General features: G+C 30.5%; 1 protein-coding gene across 1 annotated transcript in view; it reads left to right on the forward strand.

Moving 5' to 3' along the window:
* The window catches only part of LOC135925729 (betaine--homocysteine S-methyltransferase 1-like), a 37550-nt gene that overhangs the window by 16990 nt on the left and 8435 nt on the right, over nt 1–12125 (forward strand). The window contains exons 4-7 of the mRNA XM_065461193.1: nt 6182–6376; nt 6605–6689; nt 11352–11414; nt 11870–12052. Coding sequence (XP_065317265.1) covers nt 6182–6376; nt 6605–6689; nt 11352–11414; nt 11870–12052 — 526 coding nt within the window. The remainder of the gene's footprint in view (nt 1–6181; nt 6377–6604; nt 6690–11351; nt 11415–11869; nt 12053–12125) is intronic.

Consider the following 12125-nt stretch of genomic DNA (forward strand, 5'->3'; position numbering starts at 1 on the left):
AAATTTAAGGAGACTATATAGTGTAATGTTAATTTTTTGCTCTCTACGAGAATCGAACCCGAGCCTCCCGTTTCAAAGGCATATGCTTTACCGCATGCACCAACTTGAATATAAATAAATTTAAAATATTAATTATATATATATTAAAGTTTCACGCATGCACCAACTTGAATATAATATAATTTAAAATATTAATTATATAGATGTTGAAGGGTAATTATTTAGTTTGTGTGTATGGTATTAAATATACTTTATTAATAAATTTTATATAAATATTAAAATTTAAGAGTAAAAGAGGTAAAGTTGTTGTAATGTATACTGTGAGCATGTATTAGAAATATCAAAATTTAAAATGTGATGGAAATCATATTGGATAAAATTTAAAATAGAGGTGCTTTAAGATTTTTGAATTTTAAATGGGCTAGACATTGGCCTGAAAATTTTTTTCATTTATACTAAACAACTTAAAAAGTTACCTTACATTTATCAATCATATCTTCGTCCATAACAAAAACATAGATACTTCTAAACCAGAGTTGTTAAGGAGTGCTCTTAGAGCGCTGCTACACTTTTTCAAAAACATCTGGAGTGCCCCTCCTTTTAAAAATCAGGAGCGGAAGCGGGAATTAGCCACTTTTAGGGCTAGTGGATGAGCGCCGCTCCACCAAATTTAATGTATATATTAAATTATTTTTTAAATATGAATAAATCTATTTATTTAAAATTCAACAAAAATGAAATTTTATTTTATTTAAATTTATGCATATCAAATGTTGATCCGAGTTTTATATTGGTTTTTCATTTAATCAGTTAAAATATTTAACATCAAATTTTTCTTTCTTTTTATAATTGAAAATTTATTGGAAAATCTTGTAAGTCATATTAATATTCATTTTAAAGATATATGATAAAAAATAGTTTTTGATATTATTGATAAGAAATCGAAATAAAAAATAAATTATCTATTTAAATAACTTTATTGCAGATTTTCAAATGTTTATAATGATGAAAATATCATTGCTGCTATTATCTATCCTTCATTATTAAATTGGGAATGGATAAAATGTGCACAAAATATGGAACTAAAGTACAAATTAATAAAATTTTTAAGAAAACAAATTCCTGGTGCAAAAATAGCTACTAGTTCACGGGACCCTGCAATGATTTGGAAGATTTTTTTGGATTCCATGTAATTGATCATCAGGAAGATAATATATTAGACAAATATTTTTTAAATAATATCAAAATTACTATTTTTGATAAATTTCCTGAATTAAAAAATATCTTACAAGACCCCGCTTCCCTCTAGTGCTTCTATGGAGTGCCTATTTAGTGTTGCAAAACAGGTCTTAGGGGAGAGGCGTGGATGTTTATTAGATTCTAATTTAGAAAATTTATTACTAATAAAAGGTTATCAATATTTTGATAGATCTTTAATATAAATAAAGCTTTTTTATAAAAAAATATATGATTTTGTTTCGTATACCTTCTAAAAAATGAAAATCAAAAGAGCGGTTATGGAGTGGCACTCCATTACTTGGAGCGGGAGCTAGCTACTTTCAAAAAGGAGCGTTAACAACTCTGATTTTACGTATTTAAAAATACTTTTTATGTTTGAAATGATGCTTTTCTAGGTAAAATACTGTATAACATGAAATAAGAAATAACTAGTACTGTAAACGTTACTTCAAAAAAGAAACTCGTTACGTCAAAAAGGAACCCGTTACCATTACTCGTTATCTTTTGAAAAAGGAACGCGCGTTACTTGCTATTTAAAAAGTAACTGGTTTCTCGTTACTTGAAAAATTAAATATTATATATAAAAATTTCCTATATATAATATAAATAAATATATTATAAGATAGAATATTTTTATAATAATTTTTATTTATTTTAACAACAATTGATTTTCAAAATTTTGATCAGATAAACAAGAGAGCGCTAACACATCTTTCGCAGTACTAAACACACGTTCAACTGGCGCGAAGTATGGGAGAGTTCTATTATATTTAATATATAATAATTTTAAATGGGGAAATTCATTAAAAATTAAAGAATAATCCTTATTTTGAAAAAAGCATAATAGACCATCTTTAAAAGAATCTTTATTTAGATCTTCATCAAATTTTTAAATCTTTATTAGAAAATTATCTGATATGTTTGTTGTTTTTTAAAGAAATCAAAGTCTATTTTTCTTTATCAAGATATTTTATCAAACGGGAAATAAGTTCAAGCTTTCTACCTTCATTGACCAATAAATTTATCCAGGGCTAATCTAATTTAAGTAGCAGGTAAATTATTGTAGATAGTATATTCATCTTTATATTCGAATCTATTGAAAATATAGTCAAAATATAAATTGTAAAAATATTTCAACTGCATACCTTTTATCTATATCTTGCAGGATTTCCTGAATAAGTGTCTTAAAAATTTGAAATCATTTAAAGTAATTTTTTAAGTTTTAATATTATAATAGTTTTCGTGGGAGTGAAATATCCCAAGTGTTCTAAAATTGAAAGAGCCGTAACAACAGGTTCCATTATAAAATCATATATGCATATCATATTTTTTAATTAATACTACAATATATATTTGAACAACTTATCATTATCTGAAAATTTCTGCAATTCGGATTTATCACAAGATTGTCATATTGGTTATTCTCCTTAATAAGTCTATTAATTTAAGGAGTTATAAAAGAGTTCCATCTTGTTATAAGTTTAATTAGATATTTTCTTATTTTTCCTTAAAAATGGCTACACAGCTTCGAGACTGCCTATTTTTATTCCACAATTGAGGAAATATTTTAGGTGGGACACATTTTTACAATATGTAGACTTGGTACCCTTAATTTTTTTATTGGTGTAAAAAATGTTTCATTATGGGGGTCAGGGCAAGTTAAATCATATTCATCTGAAGAAATATGTACAATTACATAATATTCTTTATAAAATAAATTATAATTATAATATTAGAAAATAAGAATATAAATTAACATATATTGATTATAATAATTAGATTAACATTCTTGACTGAAAATTTAACAACGAAGATTTAAAATAAAAATGAAGGAATTTGGTGATTGATTTAAAAACTCGGCTTAAATTATTTAAATAAAATATGTTTTATATTTTTTAAGAAAAAATTTAAAATAACGAATAATGTTTTGCGTTACCATTACTCGTTACCTCTAGAAGAAGGTAGCAAATGACGTCCTTTTCATCAAAAAAGGTAACGCCGTTAGATACGACGTACTTTTTGACGTTACTTTACAGCACTAGAAATAATAAATTGAGTAATTACCAAATGCAAATAGAAATTATTATTTATTCTTTTAATAATTTATAGTGGTATTCATTTAAAAAAAAATTAATATAATTTCAAAAATTGAACCGATTTAACTCTGTTCGATTTTCTCCTTTTGAGACTTTATTATAACATTTTGCTTATGAAGTTAAAAATCAGGGCTGAGAATCCTAAACACGAACCCTCGAGATTTGACTAAACTTAATCTCGAACCATTTTCAAAAGTGTGGGCTAAGGATTCAAGAGATTTTTTTTCTATTTATTTTCACATAACTCTTTTTCGTGGATATTTTTATCTTTTACATAAAAAATTTTTAATTTAATTTTTACCACCATTATTTTGTAAAATTTTATATCATATAATAATATTATTTTTTTCAGAATATTTATTGTTCTTATTTAGATTATTTTTTGAAAAAGTAATGTTTTGAACGCGTTCGTGAACGGAGTTCGTTTTTTGGAAAAAATGGTGTACGACATTCCTTTAATTTTTGAACTCGGAACGTGAACGCGTTCCTTTTTTTGACTGACCGTTCGTTTTTTACGTTCGTTCAATTTTAGAAAATCTTATCATTATTTTGAAAAAAAAATTTATTAATATTAATCAAATTTTTTAAGAAAAAAGAGTTATTTTATAATCAACTGTTTCCTTTATCACATTTGAATTTTTTTAACCAGCCACTATTTCTGTTCTATATAGTGCTGTAAACATTTTTAAAAAAATCGAACGCGTTCAACGTTCATTGACAAAAATCGAACGCGTTCACGTTCAAATTCAAAAAAAGGAACGCGTTCAAGTTCATGAACGCGTTCATACGTTTAAAATTTTATGATAAATTTTTTTTTAAATTTAATTTGATAAACCAAATAAATGCCTTATATTTTTCAACACAATATATTTAGCCATGATAAAAAATAATAGTTTTATTTTGATGATATAATTATAAATACAATATAATAGAGCGATAAAAAAATAAATTTATAAAAAATTTTTCTTATTAATTTTTAATAATAATTGCTTTTCAAAATTTTCATCTGATAGGCATAAACGCTTGTCAGTTAATACAGCGTTAGCTATACTAAAAACTCGCTCAACAGGGGCAGATGAAGGGAGCGGTGTTATACTTGATAAATAATTCTTTTAAAAGGGGGAATTTATTAAAAACATTTAATGTTTTATCCATTGTTTCAAAAAATTGAGCTATGTTATCATCTTCCAATCTGCCCTCTTCTTCCTCGTCAAAAAAAAGGATATCTCGGAATTGATTTTAAAACAATGAAATATTTTTGATATTTGGGCCATGGTAATTCTAATTCATCTAATATTGAATTTTGATTTTCAGAATCTGATGATGAAATATTTATATCCATGCAAATGCTAATCTATTAAATTAAAATATAAAATATTCATAAACTTTAATCTTATCTTCTCTAGCAGTAGCACTATGGTAGGTTAATTGCAATATGAAAGAGGAAAAAGTAAAAAGTAAAAACAGCTGATTAAAAAATATAAGACTTTTTTGTTAAAAAATTGGATTAAATACTAATTTTTCAAATAAATAAAAATATAAGACTTTTTTGTTAAAAAATGCGGATTAATATTAATTTTTCAAATAAATAAAAATAAAAAGTGTTTTTAAAATTGAACGAACGTAAAATTAAACGCGTTCATCAAAGAAAAGGAACGCGTTCACGTTCAAAGTTCGTCAAGAAAAAAGGAACGCCGTTCATCACCTTTTTTCAAAAAAACGAACTTCGTTGAACGCGTTCGTTTACAACACTAGTTCTATAGAATAGTTTATTAATTTGAATATTATTATTTAAAAATATTGCAAGTCTTGAGATTTCGCTAATAGATGACCTTTGTGCCTTATATAAACAAAATCTTAAGGCGTTAAAATTTTTCTGGATAATATATTGAATAGCCGTTTTTAATCGGCACAAAGCCGTTTAACAACATTTTCACGCTGTGTAGAAACCAATTTTGAAGTATATTGTTAAAGTCAACTAAAGATTTATTTAGCCTTTTTTGGAATAAATCATACAAAAGTCTCCCCTTACCTTTTTTCCCCCATAATAATGAACTATAAATCCTGGAGATGGTCCCAAGGTAGAGACAATAAGAATCTGGAAATCTAGAAGCGTTAGTTTAAGTCCATGGATAATCTTATTTTCCTTTTCCGCATTTTAACCTATACAATATATATGTGTAAAATTAGATTCATATTAATAATTTTAATTTCTGGCAGATAAAACTCTTTGACAATTATTGTATAGCAATGATAATTTATAATTAGCAACTTATATTTTATGAAATTTCAATTCATACATAGATTTCATATATGACTTATAACTTAAGTCTCTAGCCGAGCACTTTAAAAAATATGGTAATGATAAGATACCTGCAAAGGTACCAATTTCGAAGTTCATTTCGTGTTTAAAAAAATAAGACCCTGCCCCGCTTTTTTAAAATTTGATCATTTTACTTACGTGGTCCTGGTTTTTAGTTATTCTAATTAATTAAAGCGGTATTTTGTAAATGATACTAAAAGGAAAGCGAATTACTATTTATTATAAAATACCCGACTCAGGCTTGTTATTTTTTATTTCTATAAATCAAATCAATTTGATGCCAGCCCGGGCTTTAGTTCGGGGCATGAAAGTCTCTGTAATAAGCTTAAAATTTATAATCACTGCAAATATGGCATTGGTTCCTTATATCGAAATTCAAATGAGCATCACGGAACAAATTTTTATATTTACCTTAAAAATACCCTTACAAGCGATTATATAATATAGATAATTTAAAAAGATAGCCATTTAAAATTATATTGTTTTCTTATTTAATTTACGGTTTTTTAAACAAATGACACAGGGCGAAGCTATTAATTATGCAGCTTGCGAGTTGGCGAAAAGTGTCGCGGCTGAAAGGAAAAATACATTGGTGGCCGGAGGCGTGTGCCAAACCCCTTCTTACCTCGATGGCAAAGGCAAAGATGCCGTTCAAAACGAGTTTCGGAAGCAACTCAAGGTGTTTGTTAAACATGACGTGGATTTCTTGATTTGCGAAGTTATTATTTACATATTTATTTTTAATTATTAACTTAATAATTGTATTTTATACTTGTAGTGATTAATTATTCGAAATTTTTAACAAATAATAAAATTATTTTACACATTTTTTAAATAAATTTATCACTGGTATTATATAAACTGGGGAATGATAAATAATTTTATTTTACAATTTTATTCAATAAAATCCTACAATTGTAATACCCAATAACGAATATTTACTTAGTATTTCGAACACATAGAAGAGATTGAATGGGCTATTGAAGCTTGTAAAGAGACTGGAAAACCCGTGGCAGCAACTATGTGCATAGGTTTTATATTATATTATTATATATAAAAAAGAATAAAATATTGGTAGTCTGTATAGCGAGGAATTGTTTGTAGAAAATATATTAGTTGTAGGAATTTAGCTCAATTTAAATATAAGGATTTAATTTATCAAGCAAAAAACAGTTTTATTATTATATGAAATCAACTAAATTGAATATAATGTAAAATTAACTGATCAAATGTTTTTCTCATGAGCTTTATATATCTTCTTCTTCTCCGTTTTATGGCGATTTCCAGGTTTACCTGGGTAGGCCAGTTTTCCCTCTGATTTTTCTTTTCCATTTTTGACGGTCCTGAGCATCAATACTTGTAAGATTCATGCTTCTCATATCCGCCGCTATCACATTTGTCCAAGTCATCTTGGGTCTTCCTCTAGGTCTTGATCCTCCTACTTCCATCATTGTGCATCTCTTTACCCAGTCATCTCTTGTCATACGTTCCACATGCCCAAACCATCTTAGTCTATTTCGTCGCATTACCATACCAATCATTTCTATACCTAATCTTGCTCGCAATTCCTTGCTAGTTTTCTCTCTCTCTCAGAGATACCCCACACATCCATCTAATCATCCTCATCTCTGTTCTTTCTAATTTGGCTTCGTGAGTAGCTTTCATTGCTCATGTTTCACCACCATAAACTAAACAACTCCTCACATAGCTTACGTAAACTTTCCCCCTTAACTTCAGAGAACCTTTTTTATTTGTAAGAATATACGACATCTTTCTGAACTTCTTCCAAGCTTGTCTGATCCTTGCAACAACGGCAGAATCTACACCACCATCTGCGTTTAGCATATCACCTAAATAACAAAACTTATCCACTTTTTCTAGGGTTAACCCATTGCCAATATCCAGACCACCATTTTTTAGGTTATCATTATTATGTATCCCTTTCATGCATGTTTTACAAATAAAGGTCATTCTTTCTAAAACTGCCTTTTTTCCCGCTACATCTTTTATGTACCCATTTCTGGCATCTGGTGCATTGGATAGAATTTCTAGCAACTCCTTTCCCACATACACCACAAGGCCACTTACCGGATTCTTCCATCTTTAGATTTTCCCCACCAATCATCACCTTTGTTTTTGATGCATTCATTTTCGGGCCCTTTGCTTCCATAGTCATCTTCCATTTACTAACTTTATCCCTCAATTCTCCCTCACTGTTTGCCATTATTACAAGGTCATCTGCATATCTCCCAGGGAAGTCCTTCACATATTTCTCTAGCCACCACATCCATTACTAAGATAAATAATAATGGACTCAGCACGGATCCTTGATGAAGTCCTACCTTCACCTCAAAGCTCTCACTATCACCATAATCCGTCCGTACTGCTGTTTGTGCTCCCACATACATTGCCATCACTGCGGTAACCAACCATTCCTCCACACCGGATTTTCTCAAGGCCCATCTTGTAATCTCACGCGGCACCTTATCAAATGCTTTCTCCAAATCAACAAACGCATAATAGAGTTTCTTTTCCTTCGCAATATACTTCTCCTGAATTTGTCTCACCACAAAAATTGCATCTGTCGTGCCTTTTCCCGATGTAAAACCAAAATGCATTTCATCAATTTTAATTTGTTTCCTTAACCGCTTCTCTAACACTCTCTCAAATACTTTCATTGCATGTTCCAAGAGTTTAATAGCTCTGTAAGACCCGCAATCTAAAGGATCACCTTTCCCCTTGTATACTGGGATAATTATACTTCTTCGCCAGTCCTCTGGAATAGTACCTTTTGTGACAATCTGATTTGCTAAATTCATTAACCATTCAATCCCTAAATCATCAGAACCTTTAAACATCTCTGATACCACCATCGTTAAACCCGATGCCTTCCCTTTCTTCATTTTTTTCACTGCTCTCTTTATCTCGTCCTTGCCAAATTTACACCCTGGACCTTCTACCTTTGCACAACTAATATTATTATTCCATTCATTTTCTTCATTCAAAAGTCCTTTCATGTAAATCTTCCAGGTGTTCTTAATACCACTACTATCAATCGTCATTTTTCCTTCCATATTTTTCAAACACTTTACACCTATCACATCATGCCTCTTTTTTGACATCTGTTTTGCCATTCGAACCATATTTCCAATTCCATCAGCGCATTCCATTTCTTTAGCAAACTCGTGTCTTTTTTCTTCTTGAGCCTTCGCTATTAATTTCTTAGCATTTCTTTTAGCCATCTTGTAAATATCATTATCACTATTTTCTTTGCTATTATACCATACTTTGAAACACCTCCGTTTCTCATCCACGGCTTTCGCTACCTCCGGGCTCCACCACCAAGTCTCCTTATGTCTAGGCGGCCCTTTTGTCCATCCACATACCTCCACAGTTGTCATTACCCAGGCTTTCTTCATAACTTCCCACTTGTCATTCACCCCAGATGCTTGTGCCACCTCCGCCTCCCTAATCGCCAATGCCATATTGAATTGACGTCTAGCATTCTCCTCCTTCAATTTCCAAACCTTCAGCCTTTGGACAAACTTTCTTTTAGTGACCCTGGCACCTTTAAGAGTGAGATCTCCTACAACTAGTCGATGCTGATTTATACATTCCTCTCCCGGTATCACTTTCACATTTTTTACTATACATCGATCACATCTCCTTAATAACAAGTAATCCACAGCACTTTTGGTACTACGCGACTTATAAGTCACCATCTTCTCTGATTCTTTCTTAAACATTGTATTACAGACAATCATATCCATCGCATCACTAAATTCTAAAATCCTCTCTCCTTCCAAATTTCTCATGCCGTAACTGAACCCTCCATGTACTCCTTCATAACCTTCACTACTCGCTCCCACATGTCCATTCAGATCACCAGCCAGGATAATCCCCTCTTTATTTGCCAGTCTCGATGTCACCCCCAATAGACTGTCCCAAAATATATCTTTCTCTTCTTCACTTCTTCCAACCTGAGGAACATATGCCGAGATAATATTATATAGCTTTCTACCAAAAATCATCTTGATAACCATTATCTGGTTGTCTAGCCTTCTCACTTCGACTACTTTGTCTACCAATTTCTCCGCAACCAATACCCCAACTCCAGCCTTACCATCATTACCTCCTTGCCAAAAGAATTTATACTTTTCGCTAGTCTTGCCAATCATTCTGGTCCCACTTCGATTCCATCTAGTCTCCTGTATGCAGCACACATCTATATGTCTTCTGTGCAATACATCGACGACTTCTCTCGCTCTTCTCGTCATATTCTCAACATTCCATGTCGCGACCCTAACTCGATCACCCGTAAACTGGTTTCTCCACTTTTTATCAGGTCGTTTATGGCCGTCATAAGTTTCATTTTCATGAATAGTGGTTCCACCAGGTTTCCCATCCTTCTTTTTGTCGTAGGCGGGTGAGGAGGCCCACGGGGTACTTTGGGCTGTACCCCACCCATGCTTTGTTGTAACCATAGGGAAATTTTGTAGCAAGGTTTTTACAATCGGATGCCCTTCCTGACATCAACCTCTTTAAGTGGTTTTTACACCCTTCGAGGAAACGGTGATCCTATTCTAGACCCAGATCACAGGAACCTTTTAGACCTCCATTAGCCGCCAAAAGACGTTGCCACTCCCCCGCCACGATGAGGCTGAAGGTAGGATTTTGGGAGAGATGAGCTTTATATATAAAAAAATATATCTTTTTTTATAAAATGTAAATCAATTACGGTTATAAAACATAGCTGCAAACTCATATTAACAATTTAAAAGTAATATAAATTGAGTAATAATAAAAATAAAAGTTAATATTTACAAATATGTAATAATATAAAAATTTGAAAAGCCTATCATGACACCTCTGTACATCGTTTAATCATTTAAGTTAATTGTTAAATCATTCCTTGAAGTAATTTCCTCCAAACAGAGAGGTGTAATAATATTCTCAAGGCTTTTCCTTAAAAATATTATGTGGGTCCCTAATAGCGTTGTCAACCACCTCGCTCGGGGCTGAATCGAAAAAGCATCTTGAGCCTGAGGCGAAGAAACACCTCGATACTGAGTCGAAAAAAGTATCTTGGGAGATCCTAAAAATCCTAGATTCCAGCTAATCAATTTTTGCTTTTCATTAGTTATTAAAGCCAGCCTACGAATATTTTTTATATTAAATTTTACTTTTGGACATATTTAAGGGTAAAGAATAATATCTATTTTCATGAATATTAAATAAAGATAGGTTTAATAATATTATATATTTCCTCTTGAATTTTGTTTTAAATCGATTTAAGCCTCGGGACTAATTGGAAAATTAGTTTTTAGGATTTCCTGGATCTATCGTCAAATCTAAAATACTAAAAGCTTTTTTCGTTTCAGTCTTGAGGCGGGGCGGTTTTTTTGTTTAAAAACTCGGCTACTCTTTTTTGGAGTCGCTTCGATGAAAGCTTTTTACCAATACCACCCCCTACCTCATGTATGAATTAATGTGAAAGTTTTGGGGTTATGCAGCTGTAGGGCCATTGGGTCTCTTATATAACTCCGAATGAATATGAATCACACTACGCTTAAAATCAATTATTGAGTTAAAATTGGTCAAAATTAAAATACTATTTTGAAAAATTAATTTGTAATATTGTTTTATTTTTATTCTCGTAATTTATTATTATTTCTTTATAATTGTATCAACAGGTCCAAATGGCGATATGAGTGGCGTGTCACTCGGTGAATGTGGTGTAAGATTGGCCAAAGCAGGTTTATTATAAAATTAAGAATATTCAATGTTACTTGTAGAAAATTTTAGCATATCTCCACATTATTTTATAGGGTTCTTAACTCTATTTTTGGTCCAATACATTAAAATATCCCCAACAAAATTAATTTTATACCTTTTTAAATAATTAAATTGATGTTATAATATTAACCTGGTTTTAAAATCGTTCCTATAAAATTGATTTTTTATAGAAATATTGGAACTATAGTCAAATTAAGATTTATAATCTCGCATGTTGTGCTATAATATTCACATCATTTTTTTAGCCCCAATTAATTTGAATTTGTTATAAATTATATTCGTGTGAAAAACCTCTTTAAAATACATATCATTTATAACTTAGATTTACTAAAATAAAATTAAAAAAATGTTTTGTGTATATTAATTATTAACTTCACGATAATCTAATATTTATTTGTTTATAAATTTTGTTTAGGAGCGTGCTGCATAGGAATAAACTGCCATTTCGACCCTTTAACTTGCGTTAAAACAGTTTGTCTAATGAAAAAGGCCTGCGAAAAGGAAGGCATTAAAGTGCATTACATGTGCCAACCCTTAGCTTATCATACCCCAGATTGTAGCAAGCAGGGATTTATTGCTCTCCCAGAATTCCCTTTTGGTTTATTATTATTCTTTTTAAAGATTTTTCCATGATTCTAATAAGAAAAAAATATAATTTTTTTAAATATACA

This window comes from Gordionus sp. m RMFG-2023, chromosome 3 (genome assembly GCF_954871325.1).
Source record: "Gordionus sp. m RMFG-2023 chromosome 3, tfGorSpeb1-WG-v2, whole genome shotgun sequence".
NCBI lineage: Eukaryota > Metazoa > Nematomorpha > Gordioida > Chordodea > Parachordodidae > Gordionus > Gordionus sp. m RMFG-2023.